This window comes from Nerophis lumbriciformis, linkage group LG25 (assembly GCF_033978685.3).
Source record: "Nerophis lumbriciformis linkage group LG25, RoL_Nlum_v2.1, whole genome shotgun sequence".
Taxonomy (NCBI): Eukaryota; Metazoa; Chordata; class Actinopteri; order Syngnathiformes; family Syngnathidae; genus Nerophis; species Nerophis lumbriciformis.
In genome coordinates this window covers 30,800,132-30,826,802 of record NC_084572.2, presented here as the reverse complement: position 1 = coordinate 30,826,802, position 26,671 = coordinate 30,800,132, and the positions used below count along the sequence as shown (strand labels likewise).

Genomic DNA, 26,671 nt, shown 5'->3' with positions numbered 1-26,671 from the left:
ACACACATATATATATATACGTATGTATCTATATATATATATATATATATATATATATATATATATATATATATATATATATATATATATATAAAATATTTAATGTATAATGAATAACTCCTATTTTGAGGGTATGTATTTATCGCAGTCAGGCCTGCAACCAAATAACAGCGATAAACAAGGGTTTACTGTATTTAGGTCCTAAAAGTAAGTAATTAAAAATGTTTTTTTTCTGTTTATTTGATGATATTTTAACTATGACTGTGGGATTAAAATTTCAGCACAATACTGTTGCATAAATTATTTACATAAAAAAAAAAAATGTTATTGAATCACTGTTAAAGTACCTAATGTCAACATGCTATTAGCGTGAATGCAATATACAGTGGAACCTCCATTTACGAACCCCTCCTTTGCAAACTTTTCAATATACAAACTACTGGATCGAGCCTAATATGCCTATGTGTGCGATGCCATGTCTATGTGTGCGGTCGCTTCATTCATTCATTTTGTGCCCCGCTGGCAGCCATTTTGTGCCTGCTCGTGTTGAAGAGAGAGACAAAGCGGGCTTTGTGCCACAGCAAGTTTTTAATTGTGATGAAACCGGACTTTTCGGGGGAAAAAGGTGCCTCCTAAAGCACACTTATTTTACAGCGGAGGAGAAAGCAATGCCTCCCGTTCAGCGGCATCTCTTCCAAGAGCACACAAACCCACATGACCCCGCCCTTCACTCCCTTCTTGCCCTCTGTCTGCTCGTTTCTCTCCTCTCGCCAGCTGCTCATTTGCCAAAGACATTGAAAGTGGACTTTACTTTTTAAAATCTTTATTATTGTAGCAATACGGTTGTTAAAGTTAAGGATTTTTGTGATTTCTGATCAGTTGTGAGGGCACCAAAATGACTTCTATGTTTGTGCGTGTGTTGGTTTGGTAATAAAGAGATAGTAAATCTCCTTGGTATGTTTGTTTGATATACAGTACTGTATAGCACTTTATATTGTGTTCAAAGTGTATAAACCTTCACTAAAATATGGATGTTTGTCCTATTTCTTACATTTACATTATTTCCTATGGGGACATTTCCATTTACGAACCCTGTTCAAGAACCAATTTAGTTCGTAAATCGAGGTTCCACTGTATTTGTTCATTCTACGCTTAAAAACTCAGTCCTGTTACTCAAATGAGTCATCTTGGACTGAGGAACCTTGTGCAACAATGACATGAAGTTTCCTGACATGGTTGACTGTTTTATCGGAAAAAATGAGGTTTTTAACTAACAAATAAGTTTTAACAAACTCACCAGTGGACCAGGTCGTCCTCTGAGGCCCAGCGGACCAGGAGGACCATTCATGGACAACTACGACAGAAGTAGGAAAGATCGGAGGGTGTTTGCATATGTAACGCCATTTTTAGCACACATTTTGTTCTATTTTGTATTTTCCCACCTTGGTCTGCTGCAGGATCGCCTGGGCTTGTGCCTCCTGAGCCGAAAAGATGCCACCAGATTTTTGATCCCCGCCCGACCGAAACTGCACCAATGAACACACACAGAAAACAGGCTAAAAACTCCGCCCGACACTGCAAAAACTGAAATCTAAGTAAGATTAAATATCTCAAATAAGGGTGATATTTGATTATTTTCTGTCTAATAAGATAATTATTCTCACTAAACAGATTTTATGTTTGAGTCTTTTACTTGTTTTAAGGGTTTTGGTCCTAAATGATCTCAGTAAGATATTACAGCTTGTTGCTGAGATTTGATGACCTATATTGAGTAAAACATGCTTGGAACTAGAATAGCAACTGCTGCAAAGCTATGTCATCAACACTCACAAGTATAAAACTACTTTTTTAAAGAAATAATTTCTTATTTCAAGCATGAAAAAAAAAAATCATGACTTTGACACAATTGTGTCTCATAATTAAAACAGATGACAGCCAAATGGACTTTGCTGTTTTATTTTCAATGAAACAATAGAAAAGACATACTCATATAGAAGTACAGTTGGCACAGTACAGTAAACTGACAGTTAATATTTAAACATTTAACATTTCAAACAATTTTGAAGATAAATAGTTCATGCACATTCAGAAGAATTCTTCAAAATTACAATTAAATTTTTTTTGGCCGGGGCCGGCTGTATATATGCGCACTAATTGACTGAAAGAGCACGCACTTGGCGCCATGATATCATGTTATCGACGGAAAAATGCATTTTTAGACCATATGATTTGCCTGAGCGGCTAGGAAACCCCGAGAGTAACAAGCGGTTGCCTTGTTGCCTTTCTATTAAGAACAATAAATTAGTTTTTAGTATAAGTTTGCTGGTTTCAAGAAATGTAATGCCGAGCGCATATCATTATGTCAAGATAATGGCACTAGCATTTACTTCATTTAAGAATATTTTTCAACATATTGAGCAAAAAGGTCTCTTTTTTTCTACCAAGAAAAGTGCACTTGTTATTAGTGAGAATATACTTATTTGAAGGTATTTTGGGGTTCATTGAGGTTAGTTAATTTGACTTGTTTTGGAAAGTCTTGACAACCCAAATTTTCATGTTCTATTGGCAGATCATTTTGCTTAGTTCAAATAAAATACCCTTAATTTGTGTATTTTTTTTTCTTGTTTTTGAACACTGACTTTTTGCAGTGTAGTGGCCACAACAAGGCACTGCCCTGTTCCTGAAATCTAGGAAGTTGTAAAACAAGTTCCTCTTTAGTAAGCGTACAGACTATATACGGTATATCTAATGTACTTCAAATGTTACATGACACTTACTAAAGATGTCAGCCATGGTTTATTTTTTGTTTACTTTCCACCGGCACACTCTAAGCAAGACCTGGTTAAGCTCCAAATCGGATGGTTGAAACGTCCCAGTGTTCTCAAATGCAGCATGATGATTGCGTACTTTTGTATAGTCCGGTCGTGCAATGACTAAACACATTTTGAAGTAGTTTCTTGTTACCGGTAAGACCAAGACGTTCCCTGGCGGTCCCGGTATCCCGTCAACGCCGTTTTGGCCGGGCCGCCCTGGTGGTCCCTAGGAGGTCCACACAGAAAAGAACAGTTATGATACAAAGGTGGCATTTTGATGACAAATAAGAGGACGATTCCAACCAATTCCCCGGGGTCTCCTCGAGGTCCTACTGGCCCCGTCATTCCGGAAGGGCCCGCCGGTCCCTACAAGTGCAAAGTTATTCACAGCAACGTTATCTAACACTTGTGTTTTTAGGAGTTTGGTCCAAAAATAACCCACCTGAGATCCGTAAGGACCTATTGGTCCCACTATTTGTGTTCCCTGAAACCATAAAACACACAAATTGAAGATTAGTAGTACTTTTAGAAATAGATTTAGGCCATGTCCACACGAACACAGATACTTAACAAACGCATACTTATCTCTGCGTTTAGGTCTCTTGACCACACACAGACGCATACTTTTGTCTTTAAATCGCAGACTTTTGCAAACGCTGGCCAAAGTGTAGAGATCCAAAACTCTCCGCTTAGCGTATGCGTGTACACGGCACAAACGGAGACTTGTGATGACATCACGGTTGTGCGCTGTCATTTAAAAAGCTCAACAACACTGTTTTGCTTCCTTTAAACACACTATAAGAGGAATTACTGTATGTTCGAACGTATACATTAAAGGCCAAAAGTTTGGACACACCTTCTCATTCAATGGGTTTTCTTCATTTTCATGACTATTTACATTGTAGATTGTCACTGAAGGCATCAAAACTATGAATGAACATGTGGAGTTATGTACTTAACAAAAAAGGTGAAATGACTAAAAACATGTTTTATATTCTAGTTTCTTCAAAATAGCCACCCTTTGCTCTGATAACAGTTTTGCACACTCTTGGCATTCTCTCGATGAGCTTCAAACACACTATATATATATATATATATATATATATATATATATATATATATATATATATGTATGACATCGTATATATATATATATATATATATATATATATATATATATATATATATATATATATATATATATATATATATATATATATATATAAATAAATATGACATCGTATATATATATATATGTCCAAAACGCACCCGGCAAAGTCCCACGGGAAGTGGGGGAGAAAAGTGAGAAAAGTCGGCAAAAGTCCCCAAAATGTTCAAAATACCTACCCAGGTTCGAGTGCCACAAGTCCCGCCGGCCCGGGTATTTTGAACATTTTTGTGACTTTTTGAACATTTTTGTGACTTTTGCCGACTTTTCCAACTTTTATCCCCCCACTTCCTGTGGGACTTTGCTGGGTGTCTTATGGACATTTTGGGTTAGAGTGTCCGCCCTGAGATCGGTAGGTTGTGAGTTCAAATACCGAGTCATACCAAAGACTATAAAAATGAGACCCTTTACCTCCCTCACTGCAAAAACGGAAATCTAAGTAAGATGAAATATCTCAAATAAGGGTGATATTTGCTTATTTTCTGTCTGATAAGATAATTCTTCTCACTAAGCAGATGTTATGTTCAAGTGTTTTACTTGTTTTAAGGGTTTTGGTCCGAAATGATCTCAGTAAGATATTACAGCTTGTTGCTGAGATGTTATGAGACCTACAGTATATTGAGTAAAACATGCTTGAAACTAGAATATCAACTGATGCAAAGCTGTGTCTTTAACATTCACGAGTATAAAACTAATTTTTTTAAGTAATCATTTCTTAATTCAAGCATGAAAAAAAAATCATGATGCCGAGCGCATATAATTATGTCAAGATATTGGCACTAGCATTTACTGAATTTAAGAATATTTTTCAACATACTGAGCAAAAAGGTCTCTTTTCTTTCTACCAAGAAAAGTGCACTTGTTATTAGTGAGAATATACTTATTTTAAGGTATTTTTGGGTTCATTGAGGTTAGCTAATTTTACATTGCATAGGCAATGGTGTAATAATACAGTATGAGGTGATTACTGGTACACATTAATATCAATGCTGTCAAATGATATATATATATATATATATATATATATATATTTAATCAGATCAATTAGAATTTTGATTAATCACAGGTTATTGCCCGCATGCATCATTTTTATTAATTTAAAAAAAGCGTCCCTCTGAAGGCAGCCATTACTGCGATGTGGCCCTCAATGAAAACAAGTTTGACACCCCTGGTCGAGTATATCAAAATAAACACAATGGAGGTGTGTGGAGGGGGGCGTGGTCTGCGGGCCTGCTGCGCAGCAGGGGTGTGGAAGGACCGGCCTCGAAGCACAGCTGGCAGGTGATTGGATTACCCAGCTGGGGCAGATCATCCAATCGCCTGCCATGCTTATTAGACTCGAGTGTTGGAGTTGGAGTTATTGAGCAGACGCGCACTGGACATTGCGAGAGACTGAAAAGTCACGGAGCGGAACTGAAAAGTTGTGTGTGTTTTCCTAGCGTGTGTGCACTGCCAAAAAAAAACACATTTCTAACACTAGACATCCGGGCTATCGTGGAGGTTTGTCAGCATCAGGTGGACCCACGGGAGAAAGACTTCCACAAGGTGTAATGCCACAAAGTCGGCTGTGGCTGCTTTTTTCAGGCTTCTGATTGGACAAAATGTGCATGACATCGGACAGTTTTGAAACTACTACTGTGGTAGTAGATCGTTTTAACCCCAAGTCTGTGTTTTTGAAACTGTCTATGTTCGGGTGGACACGGCCTGAATATTAACGTAACGTAATACTAAAGCATCTAAAGCATAGTTTTTAGCATGATGTTGCTTAATAACAGTGTGTGTGTGTGTGTGTGTGTGTGTGTGTGTGTGTGTGTGTGTGTGTGTGTGTGTGTGTGTGTGTGTATGTGTCTGTCTGTGTGTGTGTGTGTGTGTGTGTGTGTGTGTGTGTGTGTGTGTGTGTGTGTGTGTGTGTGTGTGTGTGTGTGTGTGTGTGTGTGTGTGTCGTTCTTACCACTCCCAAAAGGGCTGGCTCCCCTTTTTCACCTTTCTCTGGCACAAACTGATAGAAAGACAAGAAAATGTGGATATTTTGTGCACAACAAAATTCTGCTTATTGTTTCGTCTCGACAGACGATCCCAGGTGGGCCACAAGAAATGCACAATCTCAGGAGCTCCAATGCAAAAAGTGGCATTCCATTTTCTAGGGGTGCAAAAAAAAAAATGTTGATTTCCATCGCGATTTTTATTCATCCTGATTCTAAATCCATTATATATTTTTTTTAATTGTGAAAAAAAAAATACATTATTTTAATCAATTTTTAAAAAGACGTCTCCATGCAACCAGAAGGGATTTTTTCTAACCTTTAACCTGTTGTGAAAAAATGTCATTATAAGTATTATACCAAAAGAATCGTGTTGAATCGAGAATTGATTCTGAATCGATTCGTCAGCCCAGGAATCGGATCAAAGATTCACACTCCTATAAAATAGTAGCTTCTACATTATCCAGTGACAAAAGTTTATTTCGAAACGTGTGATAACCATAGATTTGGAAATTAAAATAATTGCGACAAATTAGGGTCTGTCTGCTTAATACAATATGAACAGTACAACTCGTTAAAGAGCACAAGGGTTGATCAATTCCGTCATTACTTGACGAGCTGAGTAGTTTTATTTTATTTTTGGTTGGTTATACAGTGGTTGGCTTCGTTTTGCACTTCAGTGACAGCTCGGAATGTTATGCGACTTAAAAACATATGATGGCCACAGTTTGACACTGGAGCGGAATAATTCGCTTTCCAGTCACGTCCGGTGGGGGGAAAAAAATTTGAATTGGCCTTGGAAGTCATCAAGGTGACTCATGCCTCAGGGGTACATCGTGGTTGTCTGGCTTTCCCTTAAAAGGCCAGAATTGTGTGAACTTATAATAATAATAATAATAATAATAATAGATTTTATTTGTAAAAAGCACTTTCCATTGAGTAAACAACCTCAAAGTGCTACAGTGTATTAAAATAAATAAATAAAAAGATAATAAAAATAAATAAAAATAACAATTAGAACAGCCAAATAGCTAGAACTAGTATGCATATATCTAAAAAAAAAAGCTTTTTTAAAAAGAAGGGTTTTTAAGCCTTTTTTAAAAGCATCCACAGTCTGTGGTGCCCTCAGGTGGTCAGGGAGAGCGTTCCACAAACTGGGAGCGGCGGAGCAGAACACCCGGTCTCCCATTGTTCGTAGCTTTGTCCGGAGCGGAGGTGTCGTGTGGAGGATTTGGGGGTGAGTAGTTCTTTGAGGTAGAGGGGGGCATTTCCATGGAGGCACTGGTGGAAATGTTATCAGATTGAGCACCGAAGAGAGGTGGGAATCTTTGGGCACTTCACGATTCCATCCGATTCTTGTGTTGACGATTTGATTTAGAATCTATTCTGGAATTACCACAATTTTTTGATACAAATCAATTCTTGCAATGTTTTATTTGGTTAGCTATAATAAAACTTTTTTTTTTTAAACAAAGACAGGTTACAAAAAAAATATATTTTTTTTTATTTTGACCTAGTTTAAACTCGAAATAAATAAAAATCCCAATATTTTTTTGGAGCACCCCTAGTACCCAATGCAGTGGCCTCTTATACCTGCGTGCCCATCCCGTATCCTCCTTCCCTCTCTGCCGGCCTGTAGCGCTCGTCCACGTCTTCGTCCTCGTACTCGTACTCGTTCACCTGGTGGTCATTTGTCGAGTTGTCGTAGTCCTCGTACTCGAAAATCTGACGCGAGCAGCCGCAACAGTGGGAGGTGAGGGGCGTGAAGCAAACTAAAGGAAGTGACGATGTCGTACGACGCCTCACCTCGTAGTCGGTGGCATTGGGACCGAGGGTCACCGTGGAAACCGGCACGTCCTCATAGAGGTCGCTGAAGTCGTACTCTTGCAGCTCCTCCACCACGTGTTTCTTTGCTGGTCGCTCCTCCTGAGAACGGAACAGGTGATCTTTAAAATGGGTATTCACAATTTAAGGTAGCAGGGGGCACAGTCGGAATCCATTTACCGTATTTTCCTGACCATAGGGCGCACCGGATTATAAGGCACACTGCAGATGAATGGTCTATTTTTGATATTTTTCATATATAAGGCGCACCGGATTGTATGGTGCATTAAAGGAGTCATATTGTTATTATTTTTTTCTAAAGGGAAAACACTTCCTTGTGGTCTACATAACATGTAATGGTGGTTCTTTGGTCCAAATATTGCATAGATCAGTGTTTTTCAACCACACCAGATACAGTCTGGTGTGCCGTGGGAGATTATCTAATTACACCTATTTGGGGTAAAAAATATTTTTTGCAAACCAGTAATTATAGTCTGCAAATGATGTGTTGTTGTTGAGTGTCGGTGCTGTCTAGAGCTCGGCAGAGTAACCGTGTAACACTCTTCCATATCAGTAGGTGGCAGCAGGTGCTAATTGCTTTGTAGATGTCGGAAACAGCGGGAGGCAGTGTGGAGGTAAAAAGGTGTCTAATGCTTAAACCGAAAATAAACAAGAGGTGAGTGCCCCTAAGAAAAGGCATTGAAGCTTAGGGAAGGCTATGCAGAACGACACAAACTGAACTGGCTACAAAGTAAACAAAAACAGAATGCTGGACGACAGCAAAGACTTACTGTGGAGCAAAGATGGCGTCCACAATGTACATCCGAACATGACATGACAATCGAAGAAGGATAAAAACAAAGTAGATGCGGGAAATATCGCTCAAAGGAAGACCTGAAACTGCTACAGGAAAATACCAAAAAGAGAGAAAAAGCCACCAAAATTGGAGCGCAAGACAAGAACTAAAACACTACACAAAGGAAAACCGCAAAAAACTCCAAATAAGTCAGGGTGTGATGTGACAGGTGGTGACAGTACACCTACTTTGAGACAAGAGCTATATTGATGCATGCTTGGTTATGGTTTGAATCCATATCCAACAATTGCGACAACGACTTTTTACTGTCAACTGAGTTTCGTTGTTTAATGATTTCTGCTGGTGGTGTGCCTCCGCATTTTGTCAACGCAACAAATGTGCCTCGGCTCAAAAAAGGTTGAAAATCACTGGCATAGATGATGTTTTACAGATCATCTTCAAGTCGCTTTCTGACAGTCGCTTCCGAATGCGCCGTTTTGTGGGCGGTCTTATTTACGTGGCTCACCTACGCCAGCGTCATCTTTGTTGTAGCGGTGTAGCGTGCAAGAACGGGACTGGAAGAATGACATTCAGACTTTACTTAAATAAATAACGGAGCAGCATCTCCTCATCTGGAAACAACAACACCGGAAATGTGTCCCGTGAAAAAACGTCCGACCGGAACTCTCTAATAACTAAAGTTCCTTGGGTGAATAATGTAAACTCACTACACCGGTATGTTTTAGCGCTTTCATGGCGAGTTTGACAGATATAAGTAAGAACTTTACACTACATAATATTAGAAATGGCAACAGCGGAGGATGAATGTCCTATAACAAGAAGATAGAGAAAAAGAAGATGCAACCCCAAAAGGGACAAGCGGTAGAAAATGGATGGATGTGTTTTTGTTTTAGCAATATAGCTCAAAAAGGTATGGGAAGATTTTGATAGGAAAAGGTGATTGCCGGTACATTTTGGGTGTGATAATATCGGACTGCCGACATTATCGGCCGATAAATGCTTTAAAATGTAATATCGGAAATTATCGGTATCGGTTTCAAAAAGTAAAATGTGTGACTTTTTAAATCGCCGCTGTACGGAGTGGTACACGGACGTAAGGAGAAGTACAGAGCGCCAATAAACCTTGAAGGCACTGCCTTTGCGTGTCGGCCCAATCACATAATGTCTACGGCTTTTCACACACACAAGTGAATGCAAAGCATACTTGATCAACGGCCGTACAGGTCACACTGAGGGTGGCCGTATAAACAACTTTAACACTGTTACAAATATGCACCACACTGTGAACCCACACCAAACAAGAATGACAAACACATTTCAGGAGAACATCCGCACCGTAACACAACATAAACACAACAGAACAAATACCCAGAACCCCTTGCAGCACTAACTCTTACGGGACGCAACAATATACACCCACCCCCCCTCCTCACCCCCTACCTCAACCTCCTCATGGAGAGCATGTCCCAAATTCCAAGTTGCTGTTTTGAGGCATGTTAAAAAAAATAATGCACTTTGTGACTTCAATAATAAATATGGCAGTGCCATGTTTCCATTTTTTTCCATAACTTGAGTTGATTTATTTTGGAAAATCTTGTTACATTGTTTAATGCATCCAGCGGGGCCTCACAACAAAATTAGGCATAATAATGTGTTAATTCCACGACTGTATATATCGGTATCAGTTGATATCGGAATCGGTAATTAAGAGTTGGAAAATATCGGAATATCGGATATCGGCAAAAAAGCCGATATCTCTAGACGCTAGTTATATTCAGCAGAGTGACAAATTTACAGTCAGCTTCCACCGGCGTTCACCTTATGACGAGGTAAATTAAGCTCCACTCAAGTTCCAAGTACAAAATAGACCGACCGCCACTGGCTACAAATGACAGAAAAAACATCTTTAAAAATGTTTCGAAAAATCATTCTTCCTTTAATTTTGTCTCCTTTCATCAGTGAAACCTCGATCCTTCCCAGGAATCCCAGCAGCGCCTCCATACTGCGAACACAACAATAATCCTTGAAGGCCTCCTGCAGCGCTTTTGAGCTGAGAGCCAGCTCGTAAATCACGCAGCAGTCGGCGGAAGAGTATTTGTGATCTTTGGAAGTGGACGTATTAAAGGAATACAATTTAGTGTTTTCACAGTAAAAGGCAAACATACATGGTTCTGATTTAAGAGGATGGGGAATGGCACTTGGAACATTACTGCTCGATAAAGTAACACAAAATCATAATATATTTTAATTGTATTGATCAATATTTACTTGTATTATACTTAGAGTTTTCAACCTTTTTTTGAGTGTGGACGAGTAAAACTGAACTTTTTAGTTTGTGTCATGATAAATGTGTGACGTTATGTTATGTTTTTACTAGAGATATTATCAGCCGATAAATGCTTTAAAATGTAACATCGGAAATTATCGGTATCTGTTTCACCCTTCCGATTTTCCCGGGAGACTCCCGAATTTCAGTGCCCCTCCCAAAAATCTCCCAGGGCAATGATTCTCCCGAATTACTGCCGATTTCCACCCGGACAACAATATTGGGGGCGTGCCTTAAAGACACTGCCTTCAGCGTCCTCTACAACCTGTCCTCACGTCCGCTTTTCCTCCATACAAACAGCGTGCCTGCCCAGTCACATAATATATGCGGCTTTTACACACACTTAAGTGAATGCAATGCATACTTGATCAACAGCCATACAGGTCACACTGAGGGTGGCCGTATAAACAACTTTAAAACTGTTACAAATATGCGCCACACTGTGAACCCACACCAAACAAGAATGACAAACACGTTTCGGGAGAACATCCGCACCGTAACACAACAAAAACACAACAGAACAAATACCCAGAACCCCTTGCAGCACTAACTCTTCCGGGACGCTACAATATACACCCCCCCCCTCTCCCCACCACCACCAAACCCCGCCCCCCTCAACCCCGGCCACCTCAACCCCAGCCCTTTGTGAAAGTCAAAGTATAGTATTTCCCATAGTTGTAGTGGGTATTAGGATTATCTCAGGGAGAGCATGTCCCAAATTCCAAGCTGCTGTTTTGAGGCATGTTAAAAAAAATAATGCACTTTGTGACTTCAATAATAAATATGGCAGTGCCATGTTGGCACTTTTTTTCTATAACTGGAGTTGAAGTTGTTCTCTTATTTTGGAAAACCTTGTTTTTGACTGATTGATTGAAACTTGCATTAGTAGATTTCACAGTACAGTACATATTCCGTACAATTGACCACTAAATGGTAACACCCGAATAAGTTTTTCAACTTGTTTAAGTCATGGTCCACGTTAATCAATTCATGGTAAAGTTACATCGTTTAATGCATCCAGTGGGGCATCACAACAAAATTAGGCATAATAATGTGTTAATTCCACAACTATATATCGGTATCGGTTGATATCGGAATCGGTAATTAAGAGTTGGACAATATCGGAAATCGGCAAAAAAAGCCATTATCGGACATCTCTAGGTTTTACTAGGGCTGTCAAAGATAATAACGATAATTAATAGCGACAATAACGCGTTAACTATAAATTTCAATAACGGCACTAATTTCTTTAACAGGCGATTAACGCATCCATTTTGACCCTCGGCCCGTGCCGTAGCGGGGGGAACTTGGCTGCAGTTCACTTGCTACTGATGAACCACAAGCAAGCAGAAATGGACAAAAGAAAGTCTACCTTATGGAAATATCAGGTTCAAAGCCATGGCAAGTTGTTCTCCTGACAAAAAACAACTATTTTTGCCGTGAGAAGAGACGACATCCCTGCAGCAAACGCCTGCTGCGCGTGTCGTTCTAGAGGTGGGTGGTGCTTCACTTCCGTGTTCAGATTACGGTTAAGGTGGAGTTATAACATAACATTTAGATTGATGACTGATTTATTAAGTAAGATGACATAAAAGCTCAACAGAAATGAAAGACGGTCGGCATTAGGTCTACAGAAGGCTTTTTTCTTTTTTTTTATTGCGAACAGTCGATCCGACATTAAAACATGTCAAGACGTTTTCTAAAAGCAATTACACACTTTTCCGGCTTCAAAATAAAAGCGCTATGCAATACATCCGGTTTAACTGCATTTATAATATAAAAATGTCTTACATAACGTAAATAGGGTTGGGCACCGGATCCGGTGATTTTTTTGGCACCGACCAAAACCAGCCGGTACTACCAGGCACCGATTTACGTAAGATCCAGCGGTGCCATGTTTCGGAGCCTGGGTTGCGCGTGACGTCACGTCTGTCTGAATAAGCACTTGTGAGTGGCGAGTACTTGCTTGCACTTGAGAAGAAAACAGGCGATTTTGAAGCGGACATGTTCTTAGTAATCTTGCAAGTAGGGATGTCCGATAATGGCTTTTTTGCCGATATCCGATATTCCAATATTGTCCAACTCTTAATTACCGATTCCGATATATACAGTCGTGGAATTAACACATTATTATGCCTAATTTTGTTGTGATGCCCCGCTGGATGCATTAAACAATGTAACAAGGTTTTCCAAAATAAATCAACTCAAGTTATGGAAAAAAAATGCCAACATGGCACTGCCATATTTATTATTGAAGTCACAAAGTGCATTATTTCTTTTAACATGCCTCAAAACAGCAGCTTAGAATTTGGGACATGCTCTCCTTGAGAGAGCATGAGGAGGTTGAGGTGGGCGGGGTTGGGGGGTGGGGGGGCGGTAGCGGGGAGTGTATATTGTAGCGTCCCGGAAGAGTTAGTGCTGCAAGGGGTTCCGGGTATTTGTTCTGTTGTGTTTATGTTGTGTTATGGTGCGGATGTTCTCCCGAAATGTGTTTGTCATTCTTGTTTGGTGTGGGTTCACAGTGTGGCGCATATTTGTAACAGTGTTACAGTTGTTTATACGGCCACCCTCAGTGTGACCTGTATGGCTGTTGACCAAGTATGCTTGGCATTCACTTGCGTGTGTGAAAAGCCGTAGATATTATGTGATTGGGCCGGCACACAAAGGCAGTGCCTTTAAGGTTTATTGGCGCTCTGTACTCCGTGTACACAGCGGCGTTTTAAAAAGTCATAAATAATAATAATAATAATAATAATGAGGTGGCGACTTGTCCAGGGTGTACCCCGCCTTCCGCCCGATTGTAGCTGAGATAGGCTCCAGCGCCCCCGCGACCCCGAAGGGAATAAGCGGTAGAAAATGGATGGATGGATGGATGGATGGATAATAATAATAAATAATACATAAAAACAGATACCGATAATTTTGAAACCGATACCGATAATTTCCGATATTACATTTTAGAGCATTTATTGGCCGATAATATCGGCAGTCCGATATTATCGGATATCTCTACTTTCAACCCATCCATGTTTCATGACAAAAACCCCACCAACGCTTTAAAGTGTGGCTCGTCTTTTCCAAATGCGATGCCGATGCTGCTTTTGTGACGCCGAAATCAAGGCAAGTGGCGGGAATACTTCCAATCTGAGGAAGCACCTGGTTAAACACAGGTACAGAATATCACAAGCATTTATTCAGGTGAAAATACCACAGATTACAGCTGGGATAGGCTCTAGCCCCCTGTCACCCCAAAAGGGACAAGTGGTAGTAAAAAAGGATGAATGGATATTACAAAAACATCTTTGACAATCAAAGTATGATCATAACAAACAACATTAAGTGTTATTTATCCATGATATTGTTATCTAAACATGGAAGCGTAGCTCCTCCTCTGAATGCAAGTGCTCCTAAAGCAGGAAAACAAATTCTACAAAATACAAAATCTGGCAAGATACTAACAAACAGTAGGCAATTTTTTTTTATTGTCATTAAATCTTGTTTGTCCTTTTTGTGTTGAGCTGTTTAAAAAAGCATGTTTGAAACATGTTTATTTGAAGCAAATTAATTGTCCGTTCATGGTGTTAAACCTTGAAATGTGTCTGTCGAGGGAACACATTAATGATGTAAAATGATATGTATATCTGCGATTAATCATGATTAATTTTGGTTAACTATGAACAAAATGCGATTAATCGCGATTAAATCTTTTAATCGTTTGACAGCCCTAGTCTTTACATTTCCTTTTTAAACAGCTGGTCATGAAATGATGGACTTACAGGCATTGCTTTCATTTCGTGTGGCGGCAATAAAAACACACATTCATGCTTCTTTGGTTTCATGTAAGTGTGGGCTTTAATTTTTGATTTATTATATCTCTACACAGTCTTGATGAACAGTCGCATTATACTGCAATGTGCAACTTGGTAAGCTGGAGTATGTACATATGAGGTATATTCAATGCAGAGTTACCATGCCATCTTCTGTGCAAAGTTGGAACAACAAGCTACACAGACAGTCCCATTATAAAGTGATGTATTGTTATTCCTAATGTTGTATAGTTGACTAGGGTTTGGAACCGAAACTGGTATTTTTTTGGCACTGACCGAATTCCGCCAGTCCTAACAGGCACTGATTCACATACTGTAAAAGTTCCAGTACCTGGGCTGCACGTGATCATGATGCCAAATCACTTCGGCACTTGGCGATCACTCCAGCAGCACTGAGAGCAGCCTGCGCCAAACTACCTTGAGGTGATTTTCAATGCCAGCAAAGCAAGTGATTTAAAATCGCTCCAACATAAGGAAAGTATGGCTCCACTTTTCCAAAAATGCTCTAGCTTGATGCTAACATACATTGTCTTTAATATTGACATGCTACTGATTAGTATTAGCAATTGTACATGGCGATTTCAACACCTCCGAATTTGTTAATGACAACCACAACAAAGATGCTCGTTACAATAAAACAGCTGGTGCGTAATAAGTACAATACTTATAGTATTAACACTTTTTAGAGCGCAACAAAAACTAGATTTAGCAAAGACTGACACACCATTAACTATACACTACTGTCATTTAATGTCTTGGACTTGTAACTGTAGTTGAGACTCAGAAATGTTATCATAAAACAAAATATAACAACTGGACATCATTAAGTTAAGTTAAAGTACCAATGATTGTCACACGCACACACCAGGTGTGGTGAAATTATTCTCTGCATTTGACCCATCACCCTTGATCACCGCCTGGGAGGTGAGGGGAGCAGTGAGCAGCAGCGGTGGCCACGCCAAGGAATAATTTTTAGTGATTTAACCCCCCAATTCCAACCCTTGATGCTGAGTGACAAGCAGCATATCATAATCAACTCATTTTTAAAGATTTTATCATCAAAAACAAGTAATATTTATGAACTCATGCAAAAGTATTGAAAATTGGTACCGTTCAGTACCGGTATCAATTCTTAGGTAATAGGAATTGTTACCGTATTGGTTCAAATGTCAACGTTACCCATCCCAATTCCTATATTTTATTTTATTTTTGTTATGCACAAAACAAGTTCTGTATTCTGTACACAGTGGATAAATATTCACGTTAAAGCAGCAAGGAGCGTTTTCACAGACACAAGTGGAGAAAAAAACCTTTTGTACATTTTTTTCTTTGCTGACTGGCTTTGAGAAACCACATACTTGTGATACGGCCTTATTCATAAAGCGTACAGCACCATGTTCGGTGAATTCATTCAAAATACCAAACAATAAAATATCCATCCATCCATCCATTTTCTACCGCTTATTCCCTTTTGGGGTCACTGGAGCCTATCTCAGCTACCATCGGGCGGAAGGCGGGGTACACCCTGGACAAGTCACCACCTCATCGCAGGGCCAACACAGATAGACAGACAACATTCACACTCACATCCACACACTAGGGCCAATTTAGTGTTTCCAATCAACCTATCCCCAGGTGCATGTCTTTGGAGGTGGGAGGAAGCCGGAGTACCCGGAGGGAACCCACGCAGTCACGGGGAGAACATGCAAACTCCAATAAAATATGACTAATTAAATATAATACACATTACAAATAGAATTGTATTTATAAATAGTATAATATGCATATATAGATAAAATAAATGGAGTAAAGAAAAAAAGTACAAAAATACAAAACCCAAAATCAGTGAAGTTGGCACGTTGTGTAAATGGTAAATAAAAACAGAATACAATGATTTGCAAATCTTTTTCAACTTATATTCAATTGAATAGACTGCAAAGACAAGATACTTAACGTTCGAACTGGTAAACTTTGTTGTTTTTTTTTCAAATATTATTGGAATTTGATGCCTGCAACATGTTTCAAAAAACTGGCACAAGTGGCAAAAAAGACTGAGAAAGTTGAGGAATGCTCATTAAAAACTTATTTGAAACATCCAACAGGTGAACAGGCAAATTGGGAACAGGTGGGTGCCATGGTTGGGTATAAAAGCAGCTTCCATGAAATGCTCAGTCATTCACAAACAAGGATGGGGCGAGGGTCACCACTTTGTGAACAAATGCGTGAGCAAATTGTAAAACAGTTTAAGAACAATATTTATCAACGAGCTATTGTTCCTTCTTGACTGCACTTAAATGTAGAATATATGTATAATATATTTATATTATTCATATATTATATATTATATATATTATATTATATATATTATATTATTTATTATTATTATTGTCTATTGTGAGCGAACTGTGGTGCTGAATTTCCCCCAGGGATCGCTAAAGTACTTTCTATTCTATTCTATTGCAAGGAATTTAGGGATTTCACCATCTACTGTCCGTAATATCATCTGAGGTCCGTGAATCTGGAGAAATCACTGCACGTAAGCGATGATATTACGGACCTTCGATCCCTCAGGCGGTATTGCATCAAAAACCGATAACAGTGTGTAAAGGATATCACCACATGGCCTCAGGAACACTTCAGAAAACCACTGTCAGTAACTACAGTCCGTTGCTACATCTGTAAGTGCAAGTTAAAACTCTACTATGCAAAGCGAAAGCCATTTATCAACAACACCCAGAAACGCCGCCGGCTTCGCTAGCCCCGAGCTCATCCAAGATGAACTGATACAAAGTGGAAAAGTGTTCTGTGGTCTGATCAGTCCACATTTCAAATTATTTTTGGAAACTGTGGACGTCGTGTCCTCCGGACCAAAGAGGAAAAGAACCATCCGGACTGTAATAGGCACAAAGTTGAAAAGCCAGCATCTGTGATGGTATGGGGGTGTATTAGTGCCCAAGGCATGGGTAACTTGCACATCTGTGAAGGCACCATTAATGCTGAAAGGTACATACTGTACAGGTTTTGGAGCAATATTTGTTGCCATCCAAGCCATGTCCTTTTCATGGACGCCCCTGCTTATTTCAGCAAGACAATGCCAAGCCACGTGTTACAACAGCGTGGCTTCATAGTCAAAGAGTGCGGGTACTAGACTGGCCTGCCTGTAGTCCACACCTGTCTCCCATTGAAAATGTGTGGCGCAATATGAAGCCTAAAATACCACAACGGAGTTGAACAACTTAAGCTGTACATCAAGCAAGAATGGGAAAGAATTCCAACTGAAAAGCTTCAAAAATTGGTCTCAGTTCCCAAACGTTTACTGAGTGTTGTTAAAAGGAAAGGCCATGTAACACAGTGGTAAAAATGCCCCTGTGCCAACTTTTTTGCAATGTGTTGCTGCCATTAAATTCTAAGTTAATGATTATTTGCAAAAAAAAATGTTGTTTCTCAGTTGGAACATTAAATATCTTGTCTTTGCAGTCTATTCAATTGAATATAAGTTGAAAAGGATTTGCAAATCATTGTATTCTGTTTTTATTTACGAATTACACAACATGCCAACTTCACTGGTTTTGGGTTTTGTACATAAAAAATACATAAACGATTATATCTAATTAAGGTTATGGAGTATATACTGTAAATCTTTGGATGTTTCATTCTGGGATATATATATATTTATATGCATATATATATATATATATATATATATATATATATATATATATATATATATATATATATATATATATATATATATATATATATTTTTATATATAGTTTTCACTTGCATTTTGAGTTTCGAGTCCTTTCAAGTCCTTTTAACCACAGACTAATATATTAACACAGATTGTGTATGCTTTTCAAACGCTGTATTTATTTATTAAAACAAGTGCATTTTAAATTGCAGGAAAGAAAATTGTGCTGACATTGCACTTCATAATAGCACTATTAACCAGTCATTTTAAACATTAACTCATTCCTTTACAGAACAAACACATTGAAAAACAAAGTGCAAATGTACTTATTTGTACAAAAGTGTTAACATTGAAAAAACATGACATATACGTGAACATAACAAAAAAGTTGTACTTTTATATGTCAGGACCCTATGCTGCATTGCATTTGCAAAAGACCAAATTAGCCAAGAGTCTGTCAGTCATTTGTGCACGATGGGGGCGTAGTATGATGCCACCATGGCTGAAAACTCGCTCCACTGGAGCACTGGAGGCAGGCACTGCCAAGACTCTCATGGCCACTTGGAACAGTGAAGGAAGAGTCTTCATGTTCAATGCCCAGAACAAAAGGGGGGAGAGAGGTTTTTTGGGTTGGTGCACTACTTGTAAGTGTATCTTGTGTTTTTTATGTTGATTTAATTAAAAAAATTTAAAAAAATTTAAAAAAATATTTCTTGTGCGGCCCGATACCAATCGATCCACGGACCAGTACCGGGCCGCGGCCCGGTGGTTGGGGACCACTGAGGTAAACAACCAACAGTATGTCAGAAAGCTAGCTAAAACGGTACACATATTCATAATATAGTATACATTTTAACTGACCTTTATTTTACTATTTTTGTCTTTTTTTAGGTGGCTAAAATACGCGGTGCTGCTGACCGCCGTCTAACGTTACGTGTGATATATTGACTAACGTAACCCTGCTTAAAAAAAATCACTGAACAAAAAGTATGAATAAGGTAGTGAACTGCAACAGATTCCCGTGTTTGCAATAACGTTATAACGTTAGCAGTGAGTTTACAGCCTCACTGATTTAACTACAAAGCAAATAAAAGTCACGTTACTTAGCCAATAAACGTTATCTTACATTCAAAACTTACCGTTCTTTGTGCAACTTCAAATGCCGGACGAAGTTGGAAGTTGTTGCCTCTCCATCAGTAATTTTCGAACCGCATGTGTTGCATATTGCAAACCGTTTTGTGTTGACCACCTCGTAATTTTTATACCCAAACGAAATTATTTTAGGTATCATTTTTTGTTCACTGGCGTGTGGTTTGGACATGTCTTCTTCGTTGGTTGTCCTGCAATTTGATTGGATGAATGCTGTGTGATGAAAACAAAGTAGATCTAATTTGATTGGCTGTTGTACTGAGACCACACCAGCTGACACACGCAACGCTGATAGACAAGTACACAATGAAAAATACGGAGCGCTCCCAAATAACTTTTCATCTTTGGGTTTTGGGGAAAGTAGCAAGTCATGTCAAGTCATGTCAATTCAAAAGGCTCAAGTCCAAGTGAAGTCACAAGTCATTGATGTTAAAGTCTAAGTCGAGTTGCAAGTCTTTTTACATTTTGTCAAGTCGAGTCTAAAGTCATCAAATTCATGACTCGAGTCTGACTCGAGTCCAAGTCATGTGACTCGAGTCCACACCTCTGGCAGCATCCATCACCCAAGATGATTTGCTCCTTCCTCTCGCCTCAGAATTGACACCAAATTCAACTCACCTCCACGGCGGCATCCATCAGTATGCTGTCATAAGGCAATGCAGAGTCGCAGTCGGGGATGAAGTCCTGGCAGTAGGTCTCAGCCGCAGCGGGGTCGTCCACCAACAGCAGCTGCTGGATGTCCCCCTGTGTCGCAGCCACAGCGCCATGTTAGCGCGCGGACAAGACGCCAATACAAGTCCTTGCTCGCTCTCGTGGACATCAATCCAAGGCTTAACCATCTGCAAACTGATGGATCGCCTGACAATACGCGCAAAGTCACAGTTCACCTCACAAATGCAACGACTCAATCGGAAAAACGTTTTCATTTAGTAAATAATGTCAAATTTTGTGAGCGCTAAAAATAAATACATTGACTCATTCGGGCTTAAGTGCGGTATGAGGACTATTCTCTACCACAGGAGGGCGCTGTATGGCGAGATGGCAGCTGTCACCGTAAATCAAACAGGCCGCAACAAGCAGAATCCATTTTTGGAATTTCTCTTTTGATCTACCGTGTCCTCGTCGTGCCTCGCAGTTAATTCAAACACATTTACATGCAGCAAAAGTGCTCCTGGTAGCAAAAACGGTGGTCATAATATTTACTGGCAATTGTTTCGCATTGATTGCCCTAAGACAGGGGTGTCCAAAGTGTGGCCCGTAGCTATTTTCTTAATGGCTTAAATGTTTGCATTCTAACAATAGGCAAGATGGTAGATGGTAGATCTTTATTGTCATTGCACAAGTACAATGAAACTTTGTTTCAAGGCAAGTAATAATAATAATAATAATAATAATAGATTTTATTTGTAAAAAGCACTTTACATTGAGTAAACAACCTCAAAGTGCTACAGTGTATTAAAAAAAATTAAAATTAAAAATAATAACAAATAAATAAAAATAAAAACTAGAACAGCCAAATAGCTAAAACTAGTATGCATAAATCTAAAAAAAGGTTGTTTTAAAAAAAAAAAAGGGTTTTAAGCCTTTTTTAAAAGCATCCACAGTCTGTGGTGCCCTCAGGTGGTCAGGGAGAGCGTTCCACAGACTGGGAGCGGCGGTGCAGAAAGCTTATTTATAGAGCACAATTCGCAGACAACGCAATTCAAAGTGCTTAAGCATAATAGCATTCTAGCTTTTTTTGCTAATTTCGCAGGTAATACACCTCAGCGTCAACTATTTTGTTACTTGACGAAAGATACCTGTTAGCATGGTTACGTTAGTATGCTAGCTTTTTTTCTCTCGCTAATTTTGTGGCTATTGTTAGAATAATTATGTATATATTATCACACAACTTTGATGCTTAAGGGCCGTTGCTATAATAATTGTCAAATGTCAAAAAAAAACTAGCCTACTAATGTTAACATTCTAACATACTAACTGTAGCACGTGTTAAGTACCAAAATACATTACTGTGCGAAATGTGTTAGCATGCTAATGTTAGCCTACATCAAGTAACAAAATATGACTCTGGTGTACATATCTATAAAATTTGCCAAAAAAGCTGACCTACTAACATTAGCATGCTAACAGGTAGCATTTGTCAAGTAACAAAATATTTCATGCTGAGGTGTATACCTACAAAATTTGAAAAACACAGCTATCATGCACTGCAAAAACTGAAATCTAAGTAAGATGAAATATCTCAAATAAGGGTGATATTTGCTTGTTTTCTGTCTGATAAGATAATTCGTCTCACTAAGCAGATTTTATGTTAGAGTGTTTTACTTGTTTTAAGGGTTTTGGTCCTAAATGATCTCAGTAAGATATTACAGCTTGTTGCTGAGATTTTATGACCTATATTGAGTAAAACATGCTTGAAACTAGAATATCAACTGTTGCAAAGCTGTGTCATCAACACTCACAAGTATAAAACTTATTTTTTAAAGTAATAATTTCTTATTTCAAGCATGAATAAAAAAAAATCATGATTTTGACACGAATGTGTCTCATAATTAAAACAGATGACAGCCAAATGGACTTTGCTGTTTTATTTTCAATGAAACAATAGAAAATACATACTCCTATAGTAGTACAGTTGGCACAGTACAGTAAACTGACAGTTAATATTTAAACATTTAACATTTCAAACAATTTTGAACAGAAATAGTTCAGACACATTCAGATAAATTCCTCAAAATTACAATTAAAACATTTTTGGCCGGGGGCAGGGCTGTATATACGCGCACTAATTGACTGAAAGAGCACGCACTTGGCGCGATGATGTCATGTTGTCGATGGGAAAATGCATTTTTAGACCATATGATTTGCCTGAGCGGCTAGGAGACTCCGAGAGTAACAGGCGGTTGCCTTGTTGCCTTCCATTAAGAGCAATAAATTAGTTTTTAGTATAAGTTTGCTGGTTTCAATAAATGTAATGCCGTGCGCATATCATTATGTCAAGATAATGGCACTAGCATTTACTTCATTTAAGAATATTTTTCAACATATTGAGCAAAAAGGTCTCTTTTTTTTTCTACCAAGAAAAGTGCACTTGTTATTAGTGAGAATATACTTATTTGAAGGTATTTTTGGGTTCATTGAGGTTAGCTAATTTTACTTGTTTTGGAAAGTCTTGACAAGCCAAATTTTCTTGTTCTATTGGCAGATAATTTTGCTTAGTTCAAGTAAAATACCCCTCATTTTTGTTTTGTTTTTTCTTGTTTTTGAACACTGACTTTTTGCAGTGTGCTAAACATTGTGTTGCAGGCCATTAAAAAAGTAGCTACGGGCTACAAATGGCCCCAGGGACACACCTGAACTAGAGAGTATTTCTATTGCTGCTTAGTGATAATCATGAAGTTAATAATACATGTCGACATAAACGAGACATTTTTTGACGGACCTTTTGGCTTTCACTTTTTATTAAAATGAACCAACCTCAAAAACGTCCTCTTCCAGCAGACGTGTTCCAAACACAGTGACGCCGTCGGTGCTGACGTGCGGGTCGCGACCTCTGAGCAGCTGCAGGGTCTCCAGCTTGACGCAGTCCAGATAGAGCGTGACCGACTGACCCCTGACACTGTAGGCCACTCGGTGCCACCTGGCGGGGAGCAGGTGAAAGCTAGACTTCCTTGCCCAAAAGGGACACATACTTGTGCATGTTGGGGCGTTACGTACTTGCCATCAGCCAGGTTGATCCTTCGAAAAGTGGGGTACAGTTCTGGGGCGGGCTGACCCTCGTGGTCCTCGTACAAAAACACAGGAGAGCGTCCGATCTCCAAGCCCAGCTGCTGCGTACCCTGGGACGAAGGAAGGCGAGAGAGATGACGGTCATGGTTTGACTGATTTGGAACATGCTTGATCACACTAGTTCAAATACAATAATATCAATAAAAAGAACAAGCTTTAAAATACTAAGAAAGACAAAAGTAAACTATGCAAAATATATCTATCTGTCCCCTGGACTTCTGGCCGGGGGTCGCCGGAAGACGCCGTACTTTTAAGATGGTGCCGAGTGTCAGAATCCGTGAGTTTTAGGTACAAAATATGCTACAGAGCTAGCCTAAAACATTAGCATGCTTACATTAAAATGCTAACACTTGGCATGTGTGCTATTGTTAGCATGCTAACAGTTAGCATTTTTTTACATACCAATTTATATGACTCTAAGGTGTATGGCTGCGGAAGTAGAGAAAAAAGTGTAAAATTAGCTGAAAAAGTTAGCATGCTATTTTTATCTTGCTGGCATGCTAACAGTTAACAAGTGTCACATATCAAGTTATATGACTCTGGGGTAAACAATAGCAAAACTATCTAAAAAAGTTAGCATGCTAATGTTAGCAAGCTAACGTTAGCACGCTAAAATGTAGCATGTGTCACATACCAAGTTATATGACTCTAAGGTGTATGGCTGCGTAATTACAAAAGAAAGTGTAAAATTAGCTGGAAAAAGTTAGCACTTTAAGGTTAGCATGCTAGCATGCTTACGTTAGCATGTTAACAGTTAGCATGTGTCACATACCAAGTTATATGACTCTAAGGTGTATGGCTGTGGAATTAGAGAAAAAAAGTGTAAAAATAGCTGAAAAAGATGGCATGCTAATGTTAGCATACTAGCAAGCTAACGTTAGCATGCTCAAATGTAGCATGTGTCACATATCAAGTTATATGACTCTAAGGTGTATGGCTGCGTAATTACAGAAGAAAGTGTAAAATTAGCTGGGACCCCATCAAGTCATTTTGAACATTTCTAGCACCAACACTGATGGAGTATTGGTGCGTGCAAAACAGCAGCAGGCGGCTATGGCCTGCAGGCCGGTTCTAATACTAATCAAATATCATCCCGGGGGCCATAGATCATTCATTCGCGCGCCGGATCTGGCTTTGACACCCCTGCGCTAGATGGAGCCCGCGTACGTACATACTTGCCAACCCTCTCGATTTTACCGGGAGACTCCCGAATTTCAGTGCCCCTCCCGGAAATCTCCCGGGGCAACCATTCTCCCGAATTTCTCCCGATTTCCACCCGGACGACAATATTGGGGGCGTGCCTTAAAGGCATTGCCCTTAGCGTCTTCTACAACCTGTCGTCACGTTCGCTTTTCCTCCATACAAACATCGTGCCGGCCCAGTCACATAATATATGCGGCTTTAACACACTTATGTGAATGCAAGTCATACTTGATCAACAGCCATACAGATCACACTGAGGGTGGCCGTATAAACAACTTTAACACTGTTACAAATATGCGCCACACTGTGAACCCACACCAAACAAGAATGACAAACACATTTCGGGAGAACATCCGCACAGTAACACAACATTAACACAACAGAACAAATACCCAGAACCCCCTGCAGCACTAACTCTTCCAGGACGCTACAATATACACCCCCCGCTACCACCAAACCCCCCGCCCCCTACCCCATACTTGCCAACCTTGAGACCTCCGATTTCGGGAGGTGGGGGGTGGAGGCGTGGCCGGGGGTGGGGCAGGGCGTGGTTGAGGGCGTGGTTAAGAGGGGAGGAGTATATTGACAGCTAGAATTCACCAAGTCAAGTATTTCATATATATATATATATATATATATATATATATATATATCTACATCCTGAAAATATGCAAACAAAACTGTGTTTAGATAATTGATACTTCAAACTTGCATAAATAAATATTAAGTAATATAACATAACTTGGCTTCTGAGAGCTTCAAAATGTAATGAATAAAATGCTAAAGTTGTTGATAAACAAGCAATTATTTTAATAATTAAATATGGTCATTTTAAATGAATTATTATGATAATTTAAAATTAATTATTTCAAATATGTTTATTTTAATGTATAATTCTAATGCCTGGATGTAATAAGGAGTCAGAAAAAATACAAATAAAAATACAATTAATTTGGATGTTTTTAGCAAAATATAGTAAAAATGTATTTAGTTGTTTTTTTTAAATTAATAAATATATTTATTTTTAGGTAAGATAAACATAATAATACAATTTATCTCTAGTCTGGATGATTTAGTTCTTGTCACCCTGTTGTCCTCCCGTCATGAAAAAAGGCTGTCCTCACTCAGGTCCGCATGGAGCTGGAGGGGCCGTGGCCTCCAGCTCCGGCTGAAAATCGGGAGATTTTCGGGAGAATATTTGTCCCGGGAGGTTTTCGGGAGAAGCGCTGAATTTCGGGAGTCTCCCGGAAAATTCGGGTGGGTTGGCAAGTATGCCCTACCCACATTCCACGAATTCGGAGGTCTCAAGGTTGGCAAGTATGCGTACGTACCACAGTTTGAGAATCACCGGCCTAAAGCTCAGTGTTGTGCGTTTCCAAACCAAACAAAAAACAAAAATCAAACCTCGCAGTGAAGACGAAATAGTTGCCACTCAAAAGTTGGAATGCAACTTGAGTGGGTGTACTAGAGATGCGCGGATAGGCAATTATTTCATCCGCAACCGCATCAGAAAGTCATCAACCATCCGCAATCCACCCGATCTAACATTTGATCAGAACCGCATCCGCCCGCACCCGCCCGTTGTTATATATCTAATATAGACGATGCAAGGCATTAGTGAGGTTATAAAGCTTTTGCCTGTTAAAGAAAGGAGACTGATCCAATGCAGCACAGACATTCGCGTGCCACGCTGTCACGACCCAGACGCACACCAGTGCGCAATCATATGGGAGCCGCGCTGAGCGCACCTCCAAGCGCGTCTCGCTGCCGGCGACGGCCGGGTATATAGGCCCGACACTCCAGCGCCATCCATTTTCAGGGCTAGTTGATTCGGCAGGTGGGTTGTTACACACTCCATAGCGGGTTCCAACTTCCATGGCCACAGTCCTAGCTGCTGTCTATATCAACCAGGGTGAGCCCCACCCCTTTCGTGAGCGCACTGCGCGCGGAGTGACCCCTGTTACGCGCCCCCGGCAACAGGGGTGGCGGGCAGGTAAGCTGCGCGGGCGGAGCGCGCGGAGTGACCCCTGTTACGAGCCCCCGGCCACGGGGGTGGCGGGCAGGTAAGCTGCTTACCTGCT

General features: G+C 39.6%; 1 protein-coding gene across 2 annotated transcripts in view; it reads right to left on the bottom strand.

Moving 5' to 3' along the window:
- Positions 1 to 26,671, bottom strand: part of LOC133621806 (uncharacterized) — a 150,893-nt gene that overhangs the window by 51,586 nt on the left and 72,636 nt on the right. For both annotated transcript variants that reach the window (XM_061984177.1, XM_061984176.1), the window contains exons 6-16: positions 23,316 to 23,437; positions 23,076 to 23,238; positions 20,217 to 20,342; positions 7,770 to 7,889; positions 7,557 to 7,688; positions 5,933 to 5,980; positions 3,256 to 3,297; positions 3,117 to 3,179; positions 2,965 to 3,039; positions 1,443 to 1,526; positions 1,298 to 1,354 (exon numbers count right to left, since the gene is read on the bottom strand). In XM_061984177.1, coding sequence (XP_061840161.1) covers positions 1,298 to 1,354; positions 1,443 to 1,526; positions 2,965 to 3,039; positions 3,117 to 3,179; positions 3,256 to 3,297; positions 5,933 to 5,980; positions 7,557 to 7,688; positions 7,770 to 7,889; positions 20,217 to 20,342; positions 23,076 to 23,238; positions 23,316 to 23,437 — 1,032 coding nt within the window. The remainder of the gene's footprint in view (positions 1 to 1,297; positions 1,355 to 1,442; positions 1,527 to 2,964; positions 3,040 to 3,116; positions 3,180 to 3,255; positions 3,298 to 5,932; positions 5,981 to 7,556; positions 7,689 to 7,769; positions 7,890 to 20,216; positions 20,343 to 23,075; positions 23,239 to 23,315; positions 23,438 to 26,671) is intronic.